Source organism: Podarcis erhardii (assembly GCF_964252035.2).
Source record: "Podarcis erhardii genome assembly, chromosome: 11".
In the NCBI taxonomy this organism is placed as follows: domain Eukaryota; kingdom Metazoa; phylum Chordata; class Lepidosauria; order Squamata; family Lacertidae; genus Podarcis; species Podarcis erhardii.
Genome location: NC_138501.1, coordinates 46,084,074 through 46,107,323, shown reverse-complemented (window position 1 = coordinate 46,107,323; position 23,250 = coordinate 46,084,074). Strand labels below are relative to the sequence as shown.

General features: G+C 42.0%; 1 protein-coding gene across 3 annotated transcripts in view; it reads left to right on the top strand.

Moving 5' to 3' along the window:
• Positions 1-23,250, top strand: part of DCC (DCC netrin 1 receptor) — a 944,701-nt gene that overhangs the window by 363,166 nt on the left and 558,285 nt on the right. For all 3 annotated transcript variants that reach the window (XM_081881357.1, XM_081881356.1, XM_081881358.1), the window contains exon 2: positions 2,993-3,313. In XM_081881357.1, the coding sequence (XP_081737483.1) occupies positions 2,993-3,313 (321 nt within the window). The remainder of the gene's footprint in view (positions 1-2,992; positions 3,314-23,250) is intronic.

Sequence of the window (23,250 nt, the reverse complement as noted above, 5' to 3'; positions counted from 1 at the left end):
AACGAAACATAGCCATTCATATGTATAACGTATGTACTGTTCTTGGAACTTTTGGGCAAGACTTTCCCAAATCTTAGGCTATGGTTGCTGGTGAGAGAGAAGCAGTGATGGTGCCAACATCCCTCCCTGCAGTCCACATCTGTTCTTTCCTGTAAAAAGGAACTGAAGCACAGTTTGAACGTTCTTCCAGCAGCTCCTAGGGTAGCAGTCATACATTTTCTGTGATATAACACCCTGTGACTCTTGCTTCTTCACCTTGGTTTTTCCAGGCACCGTATTTCAGAGGTGATTTCCCTTTCTTTCCCCTTTCACCAGTCACTCAAACTGTGACTCTTTCACCAGTCACTCAAACTGTTAAGCATCGCCTACCAAAGCAATTTTCAGCTAACTGTAGCTTTTGGAGTGAATATGAATAGCTGAAATTGTGACTCAATGGCTGGGGTAATTGCACAAAAAATAGAGTTAATCTTTGTTTAACTCCTGTGACTTTATGTACTCAGCACACTGAAAACTGACAGAGCACCACGGTTTCAAAAGACGAGGATTGTTTTCCTGCGGTAATAGATCACTGGCGTAAGGTCTTAAATGGTTTTGCTAAAACGAATGGCATCTTCACTGGAGCATACAAAACGTCCCTGATTATTCTATGACTATTGTTTTTAAAGTGTCAGTGAAAGTAGAGAATTATTTTTGGAAGTGTTATGGAGTTTAGAAGTTGGGCTATGAACGGGGTCAGGTATGAGTGCAATAAAACTATGGAGGAAGAAGAATTTTGCACAGTCCACATTTTAAAGCAAACTGACCTACTTTGCTCACCACAGACCAAAACCAATGCATACATATACTGTAATTATCTGTTGGATTTTGCACCTTTTCAAATTTTGTGCTATAGTTCTCAACTCATAAAATGTACCATTTAAAGTAGATTAACAGTATTATTTCACAATTGCTTTAGGGTAAAATAAGTTTATAAAGGCATGCGTTGAGATAAAATATTTTTATACCATTTTTCCTACTTCTTTTTTTAAAAAAATGTAGTCTGATTTAACAGCATAATGGAATGGACTTTTGAATGAAAGAATCCAAAACTGACACAGACTGTTCATCCTTAGTAAAGGCAGAGAAACTGTCCCAAATGTCTTGGACTATAATTCCCATCATCCCTAGTCTGTGTGGCCAATGTAGTCAGGGATGCTGGGAGTTGAAGTCAAAAACATCTGGAGACTTAGAAAAGGCCGCATAACACAAATATGTATTTCTCACCAACAGTACACTTGATGAGAAGTTGCCACCAACCCTAGCAGCCACATGAAAATCTTCTTAGTATGTGTAGACATCACGTTTCTTAGATGTACATCTCATAGTATAAAGTATAAGTTATAAGATGTACACCAAAGAAAGGAAATGTTCACAGCAGCCTTTGACAACCTGGTGCCTTTTATATGTTTTGGGCTAGGGCTGATGTGGGATGTTTTTGACTATATCCCCCATCATCCCTGGTCCAAAATAACTGGAGGTACCAGGCTGGCAAAGGCTGGTCTACACACACTAAGAAGGCATGGACCTGACTGCTGAAATGCTGTCTGTCAGTTCCAGCCTATAACATTGGTTGTGGACTGAGTTGGATGAATGGAGTCAATTCATAGGTTGGGTGATTCAGTCTATTTTTCCAAGTATTTGATCCTGTTTCCATGTTGATATGTGACTTGAGAAGGCAAAAAAAAACCCTCACAGAAATTTAAATAAATATTTAAATAGTATTTTAAAAAATATTTCTCTCAAAACATGCATTTATAAAATGTATTTTGATAGGGTTTTGAGCTGGCATGCTCAGAAAGTGAAGAAGCTTACAGTTCTGGTCCATACTTTAATCAAGGTTGTGCAGATCAGGTCAGGCTGAACGGGGATTCGCAAAGATAAAATACTTGAAGCATCCTTACCAATTCATGTCTGTGGCTGAATGTAAACTGATGCCTTCAAAGGTTCTAGCCAGGTGCTTGTATAACCTGCCTGCAACAGTCATCATGTCTAATCTTTTCACTTGGAAACCTTTGATAAGTTTCTGAGAAATCCAATGGTCCCCAAGGGCACAGTTTGAAACCTTTGTAATAGAGGTTAGTGATATGAAAACTCATAGAGCCCTTTTTTAGTGTCTTTCTTGTAGTTCAGTTTTTACGGGAAGCTGTTGCACTGGATGTTATGAAATTGCAAAGAACAGCAGGCAGTGAGATGTGTACTGTACTTTGGTGTTCTACCCAAGTGGCTTGGTGGCATTCAGAATTTGCTTTCTCTTCCCTAGGAATTTGTTCATTTGAGAGAGCTCTATCGAATAACAGCAGTCCTCTTGGGAGTAAAATTCATCTCGGTGCAGAGGGCTGGCACAGATGTAATAAACCACTTACAGTAAATCCCAGCTAAGCCCTCTAAATAAGAAATAAGTTGAGCAGAAGTTGTTGTTGGGCCTCTGCTGTTGGCTGAATCTGATGTTAACTGCTCATTTTTCTGTATGCTATCTTGGCTGGAGACGCGGAGGCTGTGGGGAGATTGGGTTGGCTGCTTAAATTACAAATTGGTCTCTCTTCTCTCATTATTTGGTTTGCATAGGTTGATAAGGTAATAATATATCCCTGTTGAAATTTTGCTAAGAAAGAGAAGTTTCTCTAAAATAGCATTTGTAGAATTGCCACCAGTTTTCTGCCAAAAGAAAATTCAAGGCAGATTGACAAGGTGAGGCGAGGGATGATTTTGATATTCTTGGAAGGGCCACACAACCATAAGTTGTGTCTGACTTTTTCCTAAAGCAAAATTCGAGGTGGATTTGTATGCTTTTAATGCAGGCAAAATGTCCGTGGGAATTTCAACCATAATTAAAGGAATTTATACATTAGCATCATTTCTTCAGAGGCAATCTCAATGTTCCCCAGACCCAAAAGTTGATTTCTGAGGACTGTAGTGAACTAACTGGGCTATTCTTCACCATTTATCCCAACAGGCACACAAGTTAAGGGATTTACAACATTGCGGTTCCTGATTGAGCCTTCGGATGCTGTCACCATGCGAGGAAGTAACGTGTTGCTCAACTGCACGGCAGAATCGGATCAAGGGATTCCCGTCATCAAATGGAAAAAGGATGGAGTCTTTTTAAACTTGGCAGTGGATGAGAGAAGGCAGCAGTTTCCCAATGGATCTCTTTTGATACAAAACATAGTCCATTCCAGACACCATAAACCCGATGAGGGTCTTTATCAATGTGAAGCATCATTAGAAGGTATTGGAGCTATCATCAGTCGGACAGCCAAAGTCTCTGTAGCAGGTAAGAGCTCACCTCTTTCTTTCTTTCTTTCTTTCTTTCTTTCTTTCTTTCTTTCTTTCTTTCTTGGCATGGTGAGAGGATGTTCTCGTGCTAACTCTACATGGATTAAGACTTGTTTTGTTTGTGCATTTTGGATTAATGCTTTTCCTAATCCTTGCTAGGACAGAAGCACATAGTGGACCTTAATCCAGGGCAGGCAGGAATTCAGACTGTTGTGGCCAAAAGAGAGAAATGCAGGGAGATGAGACAAATAATCAAGGATACCTCTATACAACAATAGGACAGAGGAAATGAAGAGATTGGCTTGCTCTCTGGTCTGCAGACTTGGGGGACTGAACTTCTGCTGCTGGCTACAGAGTGCCCCTTTCACCTTGCCTCATCTTGCCCCTCCCCCAACCAAAGAGCTGGGTTTGACACTCGCAAAGATCAGTGTAAATGTGGAGTAAGGGATAGCCTAGAATTGAAGTATGTGGTGTGAGGGTGCTGTAGAATCAGAGCACCAGTTCCTAGGGATGCATCTGGTGCAGAATGTGGCCACCAGACTTCTAACTGGTGTGGACAGGCTTATGCTCATCACACCAAATTTTAAAATACAGTGGTGCCTCGCAAGACAAAATTAATCCGTTCCGTGAGGCTCTTCGTATAGCGGTTTTTTCGTCTTGCGAAGCAAGCCCATAGGGAAATTCGTTTTGCGAAGCGCCTCCAAAACGGAAAACCCTTTCGTCTAGCGGGTTTTCTCTCTTGCGAGGCGTTCGTCTTGCGGGGCACCACTGTAATTTCAATGGCTACCTGTTCATTTTATGGATCCAGTGCTGTGTGCTCTTTCCTGCCATTGGGGCCCTAAATGGCTTAGGACCCAAATATTAGCAGTAACACTACTTCTCATTTCAGTGTACCAGTGGTAAACTCTTCTAGAGTACAACAATGATGGAAATCTTGTTGCGTGCAATCAACTTTTAATTTTAAATAACTGTCAGGACAAAAGGGAAAACTTTTATCATTCCTTTTTTTTTAAAAAAAAGTGGTATTTCTCCTCCACAGAAATGAAGTTAGACATGACATTACTGCCACAGTAATTTATTTCTGACAAGCTACTATTCATGCTTAAATATGTCTAATCAACCCTTTGTTGCTGTGTGATATTTGAAGCATGTTTATTATCTTCAAAAACAAGAAGCAGTCTTTGAAGCTAGAAATTAACTGCTTTCCAGATTAATTCAGGGTCAGAAAAAAACAAAATACCAAACTTCTGCAGAATGTGAAATGTGCTTTTATTAGTATTCTCCCCCCCTCCTACTTCATTAGAGAACTTACTGGATTCAGCAGCATTAGTTTCTGCCGCTCATTTTTGGGTGAAGTGCCTCTTGTACAGAGCTGACGCAAATTGGCCACTTCTGAAATCGCAAGATGGTTTAGGGTGTTTAACAAATACTTGAATTCAGATTCATGACCCTCGTGAAGGTTGCCAAATCCAAGACTTTGCTACATCCGGATGTTAAAAAGAATCCCACCATTTGTACTTGGTAATCTGCTGTCTTGTACTTTAGAAGTGTCTTCCAGCCGTGATCTATATTAGCGTAACCAATCAATAGAACCTTGAATGGAACCTCCCAAATAATGAATGAAGACTGTGGGGAAGGAATCCTGATGTGAATGAAGATTTGCAGGGAAGCCTCACCCCACTGCTGGTTTGGGGTACTAAGTGAAAGCTTTTTAATCCCTCCCCTGCAAGAGTCTCTCTCCCTCTCCCTCCCGCCTCTCTTTTTATTCCTAGAAAAATAAAGCCAAGTTGCATAATTTCCCCACAATCAGTGGAGACTGCCCTCAACCAGCCTCTACCTACAAACTTCTTCCTTGCAACCAGTCCAGGGTGGGGTGGCTTTGCCTGTCAGCTTCCTTCTCCTTTGTCTCAGTGTTGCCCTTGCAGAACTCTCAGCAGCCTTAACGAACTACAGTTCCCATAATTCTTTGCTGTTTGAAGTGGTGTGATGCTGCTTAAATGCTGAGGCCTAATGCTCATCTAGGTAGTTTAGGAGGTTTAACAAACTGAAGGATGTCATCCTCTTTCTGTGCACCTCCCGATGGAAACATAGAGATGGGGACAAATATAGCCCTGCTTTAAGTCATTTACATACTGTCTTCTCTTGTTTATTATTTACTACAAATCTTGATGACTAAGCTCTTTAGCGACGAAACGTTGGATTACTGGAATGACGTCCAAGCACTGAACCACTGGTATATCAAGTGATTTTTTTCTGGGGCAGGGGGGACTCAGGGGTATGCATACCCCTAAACATTTTGTGAATTTTTGTACTTTTGTCCATTGACTGTATTTGTTTTTCCCAAACTGAACTATAAATTTGTGATTTCCTTGAGTCAAAATGAGAGTACCATTTTTTCAGGAAAAAAGCACTTGGTATATCACAAGTGGACTCTTTATTACTGCATTTGCAATTGTTCAAGACAAAATCTAATTCGGAAAGAGAAGAAATGAGCACTGAACCACAAGTGAACTCTTTATTTACTGTGTTTGCTATTGTTTAAGATAAAACCTATTTGGGAAAGAAACTACTTTTCCCATTTTTATGGACGTTTAGTTACAGATAGTTGCCTTGGTGATATTATCTTGTGTCCATCACAGTAGTCGTTGTATCACCACTCTGGTCATTGTTTTCTTGTAGAACTCTCAGCAGCCTTAACAAAAATACACTTCCCATAATTCTTTAGGGGAAGCTATGGCTGTTTGAAGTGGTATGATGGTGCTATAGTGGTATGATGCTGGAGGTACCTCTCTTAAAGCAGAACCAGTGAAGGCGGTGAAGGTCCTGTGTGAGTGTCTGGAGGCAGTTGGAGGATGGATGGCGGCTAACAGATTGAGGTTGAATCCTGACAAGACAGAAGTGCTGTTTTGGGGGACAGGAGGCGGGCAGGTGTGGAGGATTCCCTGGTCCTGAATGGGGTAACTGTGCCCCTGAAGGACCAGGTGCGCAGCCTGGGAGTCATTTTGGACTCACAGCTGTCCATGGAGGCACAGGTCAAATCTGTATCCAGGGCAGCTGTTTACCAGCTCCATCTGGTACGTAGGCTGAGACCCTATCTGCCTGCAGACTGTCTCGCCAGAGTGGTGCATGCTCTGGTTATCTCCCACTTGGACTACTGCAATGCGCTCTACGTGGGGCTACCTTTGAAGGTGACCCGGAAACTACAACTAATCCAGAATGCGGCAGCTAGACTGGGGACTGGGAGTGGCTGCTGAGACCATATAACACCGGTCTTGAAAGACCTACATTGGCTCCCAGTACGTTTCTGAGCACAATTCAAAGTGTTGGTGCTGACCTTTAAAGCCCTAAATGGCCTCGGTCCAGTATATCTAAAGGAGCGTCTCCTCCCCCATCGTTCTACCCGGACACTGAGGTCCAGCTCCGAGGGCCTTCTGGCGGTTCCCTCACTGCGAGAGGCCAAGTTACAGGGAACCAGGCAGAGGGCCTTCTCGGTAGTGGCGCCCACCCTGTGGAACGCCCTCCCATCAGATGTCAAAGCGATAAACATCTACCTGACATTCAGAAGACATCTGAAGGCAGCCCTGTTCAGGGAAGTTTTTAATATGTGACATTTTAGTGTATTTTTCATCTTTGTTGGAAGCCGCCCAGAGTGGCTGGGGAAACCCAGCCAGATGGGCGGGGTACAAATAATAAATTATTATTATTATCATATAGGTATCATGCTGGAGCCTAATGCTCATCTAGATGCTCATCTAGATTGGTTTATATATTGCCAATCCCTATTTGAACCAGAATCACAAACTTGAGGCTGTTCTGATCATTCCAGTTTCACATAGTTTCCCTCTTTCTCTTCCCCATACCCCTCTGAAGCTTAGCATAAACTCCAGAATCACTTGCAATCCCACTTCCTCTCTCATTTCTACCTTGCCCAACTGCACAGTGTTGTGTGAAAGTCCCTGCAGTCAACACTTGGGACAAATGGTCCATTAATACTGCAAGAAGGGCAGTGCTATTTATTAATTTGTATTACATTTGGTGCGTCTCAACCCTCATTCTTAGGACGCGGGTGGCACTGTGGTTAAACCACAGAGCCTAGGGCTTGCTAATCAGAAGGTTGGCGGTTCAAATCCCCACGATGGGGTGAGCTCCCGTTGCTCGGTCCTTGCTCCTGTCAACCTAGCAGTTCAAAAGCACGTCAAAGTGCAAGTAGTTAAATAGTGGGAAGGTAAACAGCGTTTCCGTGAGCTGCTCTGGTTTGCCAGAAGTGGCTTAGTCATGCTGGCCACATGACCCGGAAGCTGTGTTGGCTCCCTCGGCCAATAAAGCGAGATGAGCGCTGCCACCCCAGAGTCGGTCACGACTGGACCTAATGGTCAGGGGTCCCTTTACTTTTAACCCTCTTTCTAGATGGCCTTCCCTCATCTGTTAATGGAATCGTTCAAATGCTAGAAATTAGGAGTGCCTGCTGTTTGAGAGGCTTAAATGATTTTTAGTGTTCTGGGGAACATGTCGGAGGCTGCAAGGGAAGAATTTCTGCATTCAGCTGCAGAGAAACATTTTCCTCTGCATGAGAGATAAATATTGCTAGCTGAACTGGAAATGTGCTTGAGCTGACCCTCGTTAAAATATTGGCAGCATGTTCCTGTCTTAAGGCACAGGGCAGATGGAATATAAGAAAGGAGAGAGAGAGAAAGTGTAAGGATAAAAAAAATAAAAATAAAGGAAGGGCTGACCTGGTATCATGTTTATCTTGGCATCTGTAAGGCAAAGCAAAGCAAGAAGTATTACTTCCAGAGTAAGGTTGTTGCTTGGGGTAAGTTCATGCAACTAATGAGGCATGGGAAAGATTCTTTTTAAAAATATCTATGGCACAGAAGAAGTTGGTGCAGAGAATGCTCCCTCCTGCCTGTCAGACTTGGGTTGATTTGGCAGTAGACTTAAGATAAATAAAATAAACCCCCAGTTTTACAGAAAGGCATAATTGCTGTCATGCCTCACATGCTGGCTTTAAGAGATCATCTGGCTGGCTATTTGTAGAAATAGGACAACAGACTAGAAGAAGCATTGGTCTAGTTTATCAGAGTTGCTCACATGTGCTTATTCAGGCAGGACAGCAGTCACAACAAGTGATAGACGATTTTAACTCCCACTGAAAGAGGCTATGGAGGTATGAGAAGATATTGCAGCAATACGTAACAGGCGACTGGGTGATTTTGCACAACGTATGATGATTACTTTTATTTTTACAAATATTATTACTGATTAAATTTCTACCCCACCTCTCTTCATAAAAGAACCCAGGGGAGCAAACCCCTTGAATGTGAAAATTGTAAAGTTAAAATAAATTAAAAATATGAAGAATATCTAGAAACATTTAAGAACAATCATGTAGCTTCACAGCTAATAATATTGAGATTTCCAGGAACAGCATCTGCACAGTCCCCGCCCAATTCAGGCTGACCTGGAGAACACCTGACCTGACCCAAAATCAATTTTGGAGGCCGGGCTAATCTTTCCTTGGGGTTTTTAAATTGGTGGCCAGAGGATTCAATCCTGATCGGGTCTGCTGCTTTCCTAGCATGGGGAATTCAGTAGGGCTGGCTGCCTGCCTCTCTCTCTTGCCTGACACCCCACCCCCTGACAGCACAGGATCATTCCATGAAGCCTGATCTGACCCAGGAAAATCTGGGGCTGTCTCCACCTGACTTGCCCAAGGTTTCAGTTTGGGATTTGGCCGAATATGTTGTGCGGCCCTATCAGGGATGTTTATAAGTTCCTCCTGAATGTTAATAATGGGAGAGACAGAGGCACCTTTCCAGGAGGGCATTTCACGAATGGTGAACTGCCCTGAGAAGCCCCCGTCACAGGTCAATGCTACCTGGGCATTGTGTTCCATTCAAAAATGTCCTCTCCCTTCCTCTTTTAAAGAATAACTGGGAAACATTCTTTCCCTAAGCTGTTTTAGAGGTTACCATCCATACACTTTCGCTGCACAGGTACTAGTGGTCAGGTGGAGTTTAGCAGAGTTTATCTTCTTTCTCTCATGGAAGTGGTGAACAATGATGAAGTTATTCTAAAATATTAATAATAATAATAATAATAATAATAATAATAATAATTAATAATTTTTTAAAATGATATATATTAAAAGTTTAAAGATTACAGAAAGAAGAAGAAAGAAAATTAAAAAAAAAAAAATTAAGCAAAACAAATCAATACATTACAATACACACAAAAAACCCACAATACATCCAAAACAAAAATAAAAGCAAAAACAGTTAAAAACACATTCAATTTTTCCATTTCTTTGTCTTTCATTTACTTGTTTCATCGACCTCCTCACACCTCCCTTTTTTGTATTCTAGTTATTAATTATTTCAGCAAATCCATTCTTATCTTAATTTATTTTAACCTTATCTTACCATTAATACCACAAAACTTATTTGTACTTAACTCCTTATATCATTTCTACTAAAGCCATGTAATTTCATTCCAACATTTTTCTAACACTCATTAATTTTACAATATTTCTATAAATAACTTTTAAACTTTTTTTCCAATCTTCGTCCACCGCCTCTTCTCCCTAGTAATAATAATATATTTATACCCTGCCCTTCCCAGTTCAAAAACCATGCTCAGGGAGCCTAACAACAAATTTAAAACAATTATAAAAGCAGCATAAAATACAGTATAAAAACATGAATAACAATAAAAATCAAAAATCAGTTTAGGGGAAATAAGCATTAGATAATCCCCAGGGCTAGCTGGCTGAATTGGTCCTACTTGGGCCAGCGAGGAGGCCAGTGGAGAATTAGCTGTGGGGTCTCAGAGCAGGTGATCTTCATAAAAGGGGAGGGGGAGGGAAGAGAAGGGAAATAAAAGATCAGGCTGAATTCAAATTAAAGGCCAGGTGGAATAGCTCTGTCTTACAGGCCTGACGGAAGGAGGTTAAATCCTGAAGGGACCTAGTCTCATGAGACAGAGCATTCCACCAGGTCGGAGCCATCACTGAAAAGGCCCTGGTGGAGGATAGTCTGACTTCTTTAGGGCCCAGGACCTCTAAACTATGGTTATTCATGGACCTTAAGGTCCTCTGCAGGGGCAGACCAGGAAAGGCGGTCCCGTAGATACGATGACTAACTAAAAATGACTAACAAACTCTGTGAAGTCTCGGTCAAGAGATTTTATTCCCAGACTGGGTACAAGCATGACTGTAGCAAAGATATTTTTGACTGTTAACATAGACAGCAGTTAACAGCACACTATCAAACCAAAGTCTTATCTTGTCCTAAATTACAGCAACAGTCCTTCAGCAGATTTTACAGGCAACAAGACATTTGCTATCGGGTGTCTGCAACAACAAAGCCTAGTGGTCTTCTTCTTATTGGCTGACACTAGTTAAGCCCTGAGTGCCACTCCCAAATTTAAAGGAAAACTCTGGCACCCTCTAGAATCTTTCTACTTGTTTCTGGCAGAATGATTCCGCAACAAGCTGATATATAATAAATATTTTGAACAAGGAGAGTGACGGGTGATAATCCAGTGAGAAACATTACCCCCTTGGTCTACTTTAACAAACAATAGGAAAGGACTCTTGGGCGCCTTCTTTTCCATTATGCCAATAGTATGGAGCAGCCACAGTGCCTCTTCTTCCTGTCCTGTAATGCTAAGGTGAGCTCCTTCCTGTCCTAACGCTAATGTAAGAGAGAAGCCCACACTACCATTGCAACCATTTCCAACAGGATGATACAGGCATAAAGGAAACCACAGCAGAGTCATTTTGGACTCACAACTGTCCATGGAGGCGCAGGTTAATTCTGTGTCCAGGGCAGCTGTTTACCAGCTCCATCTGGTACACAGGTTGAGACCCTACCTGCCCGTGGACTGTCTTGCCAGAGTGGTGCATGCTCTGGTTATTTCTCGCTTGGACTACTGCAATGCACTCTATGTGGGGCTACCTTTGAAGGTGACTCAGAAACTGCAATTAATCCAGAATGCGGCAGCTAGACTGGTGACCGGGAGCGACCGCCGAGACCATATAACACCGGTCCTGAAAGATCTTCATTGGCTCCCAGTACGTTTCTGAGCACAATTCAAAGTGTTGGTGCTGACCTTTAAAGCCCTAAATGGCCTTGGTCCTTTATACCTGAAGGAGCATCTCCACCCCCATCATCCAGCCCAGACACTGAAGTCCAGCTCCGAGGGCCTTCTGGCAGTTCCCTCCCTGGGAGAAGTGAGGTTACCGGGAACTAGGCAGAGGGCCTTCTTGGTAGTGGCGCCTGCCCTGTGGAACGCCCTCCCATCAGATGTCAAGGCAATGTCTGACGCTGTATTGTTTTTAATATTCAGTTGGAAGCCGCCCAGAGTGGCTGGGGAAACCCAGCCAGATGGGTGGGGTATAAATAATAAATTATCATTATCATTATCATTATCATTATCATTATCATTATCATTATCATTATCATTATCATTATCATTATCATTATCATTATTATGGCTTCTCCTTTGCACCCCTGGTGTTCCTTATCTCGCCTGATGCTTGCTGCAAAGGTGCTGTACTGCATAGGAACACAGGAAGTTGCTTCATAGCGAGTCAGACCATTGGCCCATCTAGCTCACAACTGCCAGTGACTCTTGAGGGTTTTAGGCAGCGCATGAAGAACCCTATGCATGCAACGCAGATGCTTCACCACTGAGCTATGACCCTCACAACTCACTGTTTATTTGTTCCCCCAAAGTGGATTCATTTATTCATTTTGAGATGTGTATTTTGTGGCTAGCAGCCGTCTCTGCACTCCCCAACCAGCTCATGCTAAAATAAAAAATCCAGTGTATGTAAATCCATCCTTAAAAATCCGAAACATCTAAACAGAAAAGTTTAAACAGGTTGGGAGGGCTCCAGCCTGCCCAAATTCCCTTGGCTCGCTTTCCCTTTTGAGAAAGAAGACTCCCGTGGCTTCTGATTGCACAACATGAGTTTCACAAGCATTGCTGATTTGGCCTTCTCAGTTAAGTGAGCTGGCAAGTTTGTTTGGATTTGTTCTGAAATACCGCTTGCCATATTGAAGGGAAGCAGCAGCCGGAGGAGGAGGAGGAGGAGGAGGAGGGGTTTTCTAGGCCTGAGGTGTTGCAACAAAACTCTTTGTTTATGAGAAAATCACCTTACAGTTATATTCTAGAATTAAGCTGTGCCTTAACCTGTTTTCTAACTGTTAATGCAGATAACCTCTGCCTACTTCATAAATTCTTTTTTTATATATATAAATATTTATTAAAGTTTTTAAATATAAATGCACAAATAATAAACAATCTTACTTCTGTCACAAACATAGTTTCATCACTTCTTTGGACTCCCTCACGTCTCCCGCTCCCATTTACATCATTAAAAGTTTTTTTTCCAAACAAATTATCAACTTGTTTACAATCTCATATCCACTCATTCAAATATAATCTAGCAATTCTTCCAAAAAAATTTTATATTTTCTTTAATCTCACTTATCATCAAATTTAAATCTAATTTAGTGGTGGCCAATTTTTTATAATCTAGCATCCTTCTTAACATTCAACCAAATTACAATGTTTTTGTAGATACATCTTAAATTTCTTCCAGTCTTCCTCCATTTTCTCTTCTCCCAGGTCTCGGATTCTGCCAGTCATCTCGGCCAGTTGCATATAGTCCATCAGCTGCATCTGCCACTCTTCCAGTGTGGGTAGATCTTGAGTTTTCCAGTTTTTTGCGATGAGTATCCTTGCTGCCGTTGTTGCATACATAAAGAATGTTCAGTCCTTCTTTAACACCTTCTGGCCGACAATACCCAGAAGGAAGGCCTCTGGTTTCTTAGTGAAGGTATACTTAAATACCTTTTTCAACTCATTATATATCATTTCCCAGAAGGCCTTCACCCAGAAGGTTTCTCTTCAGATCGTATAAATCTTTTGCCTACTTCATAAATTCATACACAAATCCAGCACATAAAAAGAGATTACTGAATCAGCCCAGTGGCTCATCTAGTCCAGCATTCTGTTCTCACCATGGGAAACCAGCAAGAAAGATTTGAGCACAATAGCAGTATCCTCTCCTGTGATATTCAGAAGTATTGGTATTCAGAAGTATTTCTGCCTTCAACTGCCTTCTGCCATCATAGCTAGTAGCCATCAATAGCCCCCTTCTCTATGAATTTGTCTAACTCTCTTCTAAAGCCATCTAGGTCAATAGCCATCATTGCACTGGGCAGGTGGCATAGAATCCATGGAGAATCAAAGCACTGAGACTGGATATGACCTCCATGAAGGGCCAGCATCAAAACTTGGCTGTTTGGGCATTTGCTGAGGGCATCCCTGACAATAGCCCCTTAGATTTGCTGCAGTGACGAGCTGGGGTCACCGGGGGAGAGGGAGCCCTTGGAGCCTGTCTTGCCTGAAGACCCTCCAAAATCTGCAACTGACACAGATCACACAAATATACCCTGCATATGTAAAGCTTTTACACAAGATCTGATAAGCGCATGGAGGACTGGAACAGCCAATGGGCATGTTACCCCTCCTGCTGCGTGCACTAATTTCATGTAATTTCAACAGAAGCTCATCCAGGAAGAGTCTTGCTTTATCAGAACAATGACTTTCCAATCCCAGAATCCTATTTCTCACCATGGCCAATCAGATGTCTCTGGGAAGCCCTCAGGCAGGCCATGTAGTAAAGATCTATTTTCAGTGGAAGGGAGAAGAAGCAAGTTTATATTGGAAGTAAGTTGCTGTCAGGTAAAAATGAGTGTTGAGTTTCATAGAGCAAGCTGTGTGAAGTTGAAACCACAGGCTATTGCACTGACACATTTTTTGTGGTATAAACTCTCATGCTGAAATTCTTTGTACTGCCTCTGTTGGAGAATGTCATCCCTTGACGAGAGTCTTCATTCTGTGTACTTTTGTGCCTTACACCAAGTGTCTACTTTCTAGAGTCAGACTGCTTCTTTCCTTCTATGGAAGTCTGAAGATATATCCAAGAGTGTTGGACAACCATGTCTTTCATGTGCTGAAACTGTCCCAACACTTTGTTCTGCATTCAAGAAAGTATCTGAAAATAACCTTATAGTAAGGGGGAGAGAGTGGGCAACAGATTCAATTCTGTTTTAGGTATATAATTGTTTGTTTGAGGGGATTTACATCCTGCCCATAAGTAAAATTCCTAGGGTAGCTTACCATGTTTAAAACCACAACAAAGCACATTTAAAATATATGAATAAAAACATATAAATATATAATAAAACAGTAAAAATCTGAGTAGCATACAAACAATAAACTCAACTGAAATGAGACCGATCAGACAGAAATAAAAGACCTGAGAAAAATTAAAAGAAAGGTCTTCACCTGGCTCTGAAATCAGATTAGCCTAGACAACAAGTGTAGGAGCATCCCTGAGGAGAACATTGAAGGTGCCTACACTGAGGAGGCCCTTTTCCCCAGAAGCCACCTGCATCACCTTGGATGGTGAGGGAACCCTAAAGAAGGACCTCCAAGAAAATATTAGTGTACACACAGCACAAGATAGGAAATGCAGCTGGTTAACTTCAGAAGGGAGGTCTAAGCCTGAGAGGAAACATTGTTGTACACCACTAACTCCTCATATTACAAAGGTTTTCTGTATTTCCATTATAGTTGCAGAACTGCAATTGCATCCTAAAGCAGGTTTTGCTAAAATGCCAAGTCTGTTTCTACCTTTTCTAAATGGGTTCCATAAGAAGTAATGATTTTCTGGAGGATTTTTATGTATGGCATGAGGAACTTTCATGCTACTAAATGTTAAATTGCTTTGATGCATTTTTTTTTTAAAAAAGAATATTATACTAGCAAAGAGATTAAAATAAATTACTTGCCCTTTAATATTTCATATAGTGGGGATGGATTTGGTCACTGAATCCTTACAATCTAATATTAGACTCTCATTCAGAGACAATAGGGCTGCTTGCAGCATTTTAAGATCTTGCTTTTATGTCTTGGGTAACATATTAAATCAATGTCTTTCGTGGTTATGAATGACAAACCACAGGGACCCACTAAGTCAAACACATTTTCTTCCAAGAGCGAGTATGTGCTTGGTTTCATCTAATTTTCAAAGCATTAGTAGTTCATAAACCAGTTCCTGATGAAAGCAGTCAATTTTACTTAGCGTAGCATACGTGAGCCTTGCAAGTACAATGTTGTTTAAAGCTACAAGTTGCCAGTGAAATTTCAAACAAACCAACATTTGAAGTGGATTTGGAGGCATTCCTTGGAATTTCGAAGTAATTCAAAATTGGGAGCTATTGTTGAAAGACCATCGTCAAAAGCTGGTGTGTACAACACAATAGCCAGGGTGAGTCAGCATCGGGAAAGCCAACTGTTGGTCAAGCAAAAGTTCCCAGTTTGAACAGGGAGCCCTGGACTTTGAAGAGGTGATGGAGATCCCACTTGCTCAGACTGCAACAAGTAAGAAGCCCATCTTGTGTCTACCTCTCTGACTTGAGGCAGTTGCACTGATGTCCTTGGAGCATGAGGATTCCAGCCTGAATGCTACAGCAGAGCCACCATACTCCCAACACCATCTCCTAAAAAAAACAAGAACCCTTTAACTACAAGAGGCTTTTCCCAATGGAGGCAGAGCTAGAGACTGCCCCCATATTTTCGTCTCAGTCTAGCATAGCCATTTGCAGAAGCAGTATTTCTTTCTGTTTGTACAGATCATCATCATCAACAACAACAACAATTCTCTGTTGCCCTTCATCTAAGGATCATAGGGCAGTATACAATATAAAAACACAAAAGTTCTTAACATACAGTGGTACCTTGGGTTACAGACACTTCAGATTACAGACGCTTCAGGTTACAGACTCCGCTAACCCAGAAATAGTACCTCGGGTTAAGAACTTTGTTTCAGGATGAGAACAGAATTCATGCTCCAGCGGTGCGGCGGCAGCAGGAGGCCCCATTAGCTAAAGTGGTACCTCAGGTTAAGAACAGTTTTAGGTTAAGAACGGACCTCTGAGACAAATTAAGTTCTTAACCCGAGGTACCACTGTAGTAACAAACAAAAACAATAATCCCGCTACACACAGATTAAAAGTCAAAACAAAACAAATTCCTTCCAGTAGCACCTTAAAGACCAACTAAGTCAGTTCTTGGTATGAGCTTTCGTGTGCATGCACACTTCTTCAGATACACTGAAGAAGTGTGCATGCACACGAAAGCTCATACCAAGAACTGACTTAGTTGGTCTTTAAGGTGCTACTGGAAGGAATTTGTTTTGTTTTGACTATGGCAGACCAACACGGCTACCTATCTGTAACAGATTAAAAGGTCACAGATGGTTTGATTAGCCAAAGGCCTGGGAAAAGAGGAATGTTTTTGACTGGCGGCCAAAGCAACAAAGGCGCCAGGCAATTCTCCCTAGGGAATGCATTCCACAAGCAGAGAGTCACAGTAGAAAAAGGCCACCTTTTGGACATCTCACTCTAGCCTCAGCTTCTATCGGAGCTGTCCAGGGTGCTACCTGGAAAGTGAAGCCTTATATAATAATAATTTATTATTTATACCCCGCCCATCTGGCTGAGTTTCCCCAGCCACTCTGGGCGGCTCCCAATCAGTGTTAAAAACAGTACAGCATTACATATTAAAAACTTCCCTGAACAGGGCTGCCTTAAGATGTCTTCTGAATGTCAGGTAATTCTTTATCTCTTTGACATCTGATGGGAGGGCGTTCCACAGGGCGGGCGCCACTACCGAGAAGGCCCTCTGTCTGGTTCCCTGTAGCCTCACTTCTCGCAATGAGGGAACCGCCAGAAGGCCCTCGGCGCTGGATCTCAGTGTCCGGGCTGAACGATGGGGGTGGAGACGCTCCTTCAGGCCTTGCCTTCCTTCACCTTGCAGCCCTGCTTGGACTGGAACTCCAGTCTGCCTCACCACTTGGAACAGAGCAAAAATGCCTTTGGATCCAAGAGAACAGAATGAGTGGGATCCATCTTTTTAATTAGGCAAGATGCTTTGTGCACAGTGCTGACAGGGCATCAGAAATCATCTTTTCCCAGGACTTTCTCAAGGGCTCCCCAAGCCTCTGCAATCTCCATTTGTAAAAGTATTCTTGGCTGGAGAGGGAATGAGAGCAGTGAAGAGAAACTAAGAGGCTGCCTCCTACTTTAACATCTTATTAAAAGTCCCAATTTAACAGGCTACTGATTATTGGTATTTCTCGTAATTGGTAGGTCTGAAGATAGAGACATTATGTTAAACCATTTGGTTTTTCTTTTCATCAACAATTCCTGGGTCAATGCACTGAGGTTTCTCGGGCTTTAGTTGCCAGCATAAGCATTGGTCATTTGAGGGTGTATGGGGAGGAAGGGAGGAGAAAGGGACATTTTTCTTCATGTATCAATTGCATGCATTGGTAATGATGAGAAGGATAATTGCAGAGGTGATTCAGCTCTGCTAATTTGATTGAGTAAGGCATAATTTCCTTCACATTCAGACCAGGTGTTCTACGCTGATTCCATTTTTATTTTTTCTCTAATTGGGGAGCTTAAGGATTGGTGATTTTGTTCACAGATACCATTTTCTGGAAACATGTTAAAAACATAACCTTGGTGGGGAAAAAATAAAAAGGAGATATAAAGCTGAAGTGTTTTTCCTCATGAGCTCATAATTGTGTTTGGGGTAACACAAAAGCTGCTTAGGGGCATGACACAATCAGTAATAGTGGGTGTTTATTTGAAAGAGATATTTTCAACACTGTTCCTCTCCTCTGCAATGCATAAGTTCAAGGAAGTGTTCAGGGTACATAGCGCTTACATTTTAGAAGTTTACAACCACTTGCCAAATCCCAAATAACAGTGAATACTATTGTTATTGATAGTTTCTGATCCCACAGGAAGAAGTTATTTTTCAGATTCCAGCTTGAGTACCCCCTGGGGGGGAACCCTGTCAGTCAGTATCCCGTGTGAACTGAAACATGCCCTTGTTGGAATTTCTGTGTTGGACACAATTTTCTTGAAAGACTACTGTCCTTGGAAGTGGTCCTGGCTCAGTGACACAGCACATGCTTTCTAGGAACACAGTCCCAGGTTGACTCACTGACATCTTCAGTTAAAAGGCTTGGGTAGCTGGTTGTCAGGGCTGGAGCCAAAGGTGGATAAGCATGAAAGACAGAGGCCTCCATTATCAGTGAAGTTAGCTCTGTATACAAGGAAATGGCTTACAACTCAGCAACCCTTCCTAGAAGGTCTTGCCCCTATATAACAGTTGCCAAGACAATCTCAAACTGCACCTGCACACATTTGGCCTCACTTCTGCTCTCCTCATTATTCTGTGCATTCTTGGAGACCATGGGGGAAGGGGACTTGTCACAAGGAATATTTAGTCAGTTCTTCAGCAGCCTCTTGAGACCCACTCCTCTGCTTCAGCCTCGGAGTCTGAACTGCTCCTGTCACCAGCTGCCCCTGCTTACTAAACTCTGTTGCCTCTTCAGCATCCAGCCATCTTCTCCCACTGATCTCTCCCCAGTGTCCCACCACCAATGCTCTGGCTGGTGCCTCCCACCACTCCTCTTTGTCCAGTCAGTCCCTGACACTGCAGATAGGAAGGGTCTTCTGCCTAATAAACCTGGAAATTTGCTGACTCTTGGCCTGATAGTAGACTCTTGACATTCCTACGTTTCCATAAAGAAGAAAGTGTGAAAACCACTGTTCTAAGCAGTCTTGAAATCAAAATGGAGAGGCTTCAGCATATATATTTATATATTATACCCCGTCCATCTGGCTGGGTTTCCCCAGCCACTCTGGGTGGCTTCCAACAGAATATTAAAATACAATAGTCTATTAAACATTAAAAACTTCCCTAAACAGGGCTGTCTTCAGTTGTCTTTTAAAAGTAAAATAGTTGTTTATTGCCTTGGCATCTGCTGGGAGGGCGTCCCACAGGGCAGGCGCCACTACCGAGAAGGCCCTCTGCCTAGTTCCCTGTAACCTCACTTCTCGCAGGGAGGGAACTGCCAGAAGGCCCTCGGAGCTGGACCTCAGTGTCTGGGGTGGATGATGGGGGTGGAGACACTCCTTCAGGTATACAGGACCAAGGCTGTTTAGGGCTTTAAAGGTCAGCACCAAAACTTTGAATTGTGCTCAGAAACGTACTGGGAGCCAATGTAGGTCTTTCAAGACCAGTGTTATGTGGTCTTGGTGGCCGCTTCCAGTCACCAGTCTAGCTGCCGCACTCTGGATTAGTTTCAGTTTCCGGGTCACCTTCAAAGGTAGCCCCACATAGAGCACATTGCAGCATTGCTCTAATTTCAGCCCAAGTTGTCAGCCAGGAGTGGCAACCCGAGGTTAAACGTCCCATTGCACTTTTTACCAAGGCATTAATATGTAATAACAAACAGGTGCAGCATTTTAAAAATGGCTCCCTTTTCAAGGGTTTTTGCTCTTGCAACATTTAAAAATTGATTTGTTTGATAGCACTGAAATAACAAATGTCTAAATCCTGGCAACTGACAATGCAAAGGGGAAAACAATCCATGGGGGAAATGTGACTAGCCAATTGCAAATTTACGTGGCTGGCTGCACTTTTATGAACTTCATATCAATATCTCCCTGCTATGGATTTTCTTTTAATGCAAATCTAATATGATTCACACTCAGGCCTGGTGTGAAGCAGTTTTAGACCACATACTCAGTATAATTTTAAGCTGTAAATATGCCAAGTCCATTGAATATCTGTGCATGTTGGACTTTGGGAAGCCCTCTGAGGAATAGTTGTTGTTGATGATGGTTTTCTAGTAGTACTTCTATTTACTTGAGAGCAGATCTGATATTTCTTTTCTTCTTCTTTTTTTTCTTTTTTAAAATGATATTTATTAAGTTTTAAATGACACATATAAACACAAAAGACAATAAAAACATAAACAAACAAACAAAACAAATCAAAAACAAGTATAAGTTCAAACCATAATTTCTAATCCTAATTTCACCGACCTCCTCACATCTCCCCCTTCTGTATTCTAATCTCATTTATCTTATCAGCAAATCCATTCCCACATTTCCCATAGTTTTTATTAATTCTATTCTTTTTCCTTAGATCAATTCCCCTGCAAACCACTAATTTTTAAACCCATATCATTTTAGCCTTCATTAATTTTGTAATGTTTATTAAAATAATCTTTAAACTTCTTCCAATCTTCTTCCACTGTCTCTTTGTCCTGATCTCGGATTCTGCCAGTCATCTCTGCCAGTCCCATGTATTCTGTCATCTTCATCTGCCATTCTTCCAGAGTGAGTAGATCTGGTGTCTTCCAATACTTTGCGATGAGAATCCTTGCTGCTGTAGTAGCATACATAAAAAAAGTTCTGTCCTTCTTTAACACCACGTGGCTTACCATACCCAGGAGAAAGGCCTCTGGTTTCTTCAAGAAGGTATATTTAAATACCTTTTTCATTTCATTATATATCATTTCCCAGAAAGCCTTAATCCTTGGGCATGTCCACCAGAGGTGAAAGAATGTACCTTCATTTTCTTTACATTTCCAACATTTGTTATCTGGTAAGTGGTAAATTTTTGCAAGCTTGACTGGGGTCATGTACCACCTATAGATCATTTTCATAATATTCTCTCTCAAGGCATTACATGCCGTGAATTTCATGCCGGTGGTCCACAACCTTTCCCAGTCAGCAAATATAATGTTATGACCAATATCTTGAGCCCACTTAACCATAGCTGATTTAACTGTTTCATCCTGTGTATTCCGACAAATTCTTAGTATTGGATTCTAGCAGCTCTGTTTCCAGTTTTGATTTTTCCACCTGAAAGCCCATTGAGAGCAGATCTGATATTTCAAACCTCTTTCTGTATGACGTCCCAATAATTGTTTAGGAATTATCTTGTTACGTCGCAAGTATGGAGAATAATAGGGGCTTTGTATTGTATTGAATAGTAACAATGGCACATGTAATCTCAAATTTTTGTTTGAGGGCTTTTGGAGCAACTCCTGCAGCTGATATTTAACATGAATTATTTTTACTTCCCAAACAGGCTTTATTCCAAGGCTAGGTTTTAATGTTGGTTTTGTTATATTATTCTCAGGTGCTTTTCCCCCTTTCAATTTTATGTGTGTGAAATATTGCCATGTCTGTTTAATAGCTACCCTATTAAAATAAGTAACTGTTTAGTAGTATATTCTATTGGGGGGGGGGTTAAGAAAAAAAAACTTGACCCCCCCCCAGTTTCTTATATTGGTGCTATAAACGACTCATGCTGATACAATGCAAAATTGCTGTTTACAAGATCTGGGTTAAGGGACTGTATTTAAAGTAAGGGGGCACTTCATACCCAGTTGGTGGTGAATGCTGTTTGCATTGCGATTGCGTCTGGCAAGGCAATCCATATGAAACAGAGCAGCTCTTACCATTTTTATAGTTATATTGACATTTTGCAAAAGTTTCTGGGTTCCAGGATGACATTCATAGAATCATAGAATCATAGAGTTGGAAGAGACCACAAGGGCCATCGAGTCCAACCCCCTGCCAAGCAGGAAACACCATCAGAGCACTCCTGACATATGGTTGTCAAGCCTCTGCTTAAAGACCTCCAAAGAAGGAGACTCCACCACACTCCTTGGCAGCAAATTCCACTGTCGAACAGCTCTTACTGTCAGGAAGTTCTTCCTAATGTTTAGGTGGAATCTTCTTTCTTGTAGTTTGGAACCATTGCTCCGTGTCCGCTTCTCTGGAGCAGCAGAAAACAACCTTTCTCCCTCCTCTATGTGACATCCTTTTATATATTTGAACATGGCTATCATATTACCCCTTAACCTCCTCTTCTCCAGGCTAAACATGCCCAGCTCCCTTAGCCGTTCCTCATAAGGCATTGTTTCCAGGCCTTTGACCATTTTGGTTGCCCTCCTCTGGACACGTTCCAGTTTGTCAGTGTCCTTCTTGAACTGTGGTGCCCAGAACTGGACACAGTACTCCAGGTGAGGTCTGACCAGAGCAGAATACAGTGGCACTATTACTTCCCTTGATCTAGATGCTATACTCCTATTGATGCAGCCCAGAAATGCATTGGCTTTTTTAGCTGCCGCGTCACACTGTTGGCTCATGTCAAGTTTGCTCTAAAGCCAGGTGTCACCCATCTTGTATTTGTGCCTCTCAATTTTTTTGCCCAAGTGCAATACTTTACATTTCTCCCTGTTAAAATTCATCTTGTTTGTTTTGGCCCAGTTCTCTAATCTGTCAAGGTCGTTTTGAAGTGTGATCCTGTCCTCTGGGGTGTTAGCCACCCCTCCCAGTTTGGTGTCATCTGCAAATTTGATCAGGATGCCCTTGAGTCCATCATCCAAGTCGTTGATAAAGATGTTGAATAAGACCGGGCCCAAGACAGAACCCTGTGGCACCCCACTAGTCACTCTTCTCCAGTAGAGTAAGTTCTACCCAGAGTAGACCCACTGAAAATAATGAATATGACTAAATTGGGTGCATTAATTTCAATTCAATGAGTTTACTCTGGATGAAGCTTAGTTGAATCCTGCCCCTGGTTTGGACAATATTCCATGGATTTATGGACATAGCTTATGTTGGCCATAATGCCCATAAGTCTATGGAATATTCCAGACCCTCTCAGTGTCCCTATTTTCCAGGGACAGTCCTAGGTTTACAGAAGCTGCCCTGGTTTCTGATTTGATCCCAGAATGTCCCGCTTTTCCTTAGGACGTCCCTGTTGTCATCGGAGAAATGTTGGAGGGTGTTGAGTTATACGACCCCCTGAGCCAAATAGAGAAGGCATCTGAAGCCCTGTACAGTGGTACCTCAGGTTACATACGCTTCAGGTTACAGACTCCGCTAACCCAGAAATAGTGCTTCAGGTTAAGAACTTTGCTTCAGGATGAGAACAGAAATCGTGCTCTGGTGGTGTGGTGGCAGCAGGAGG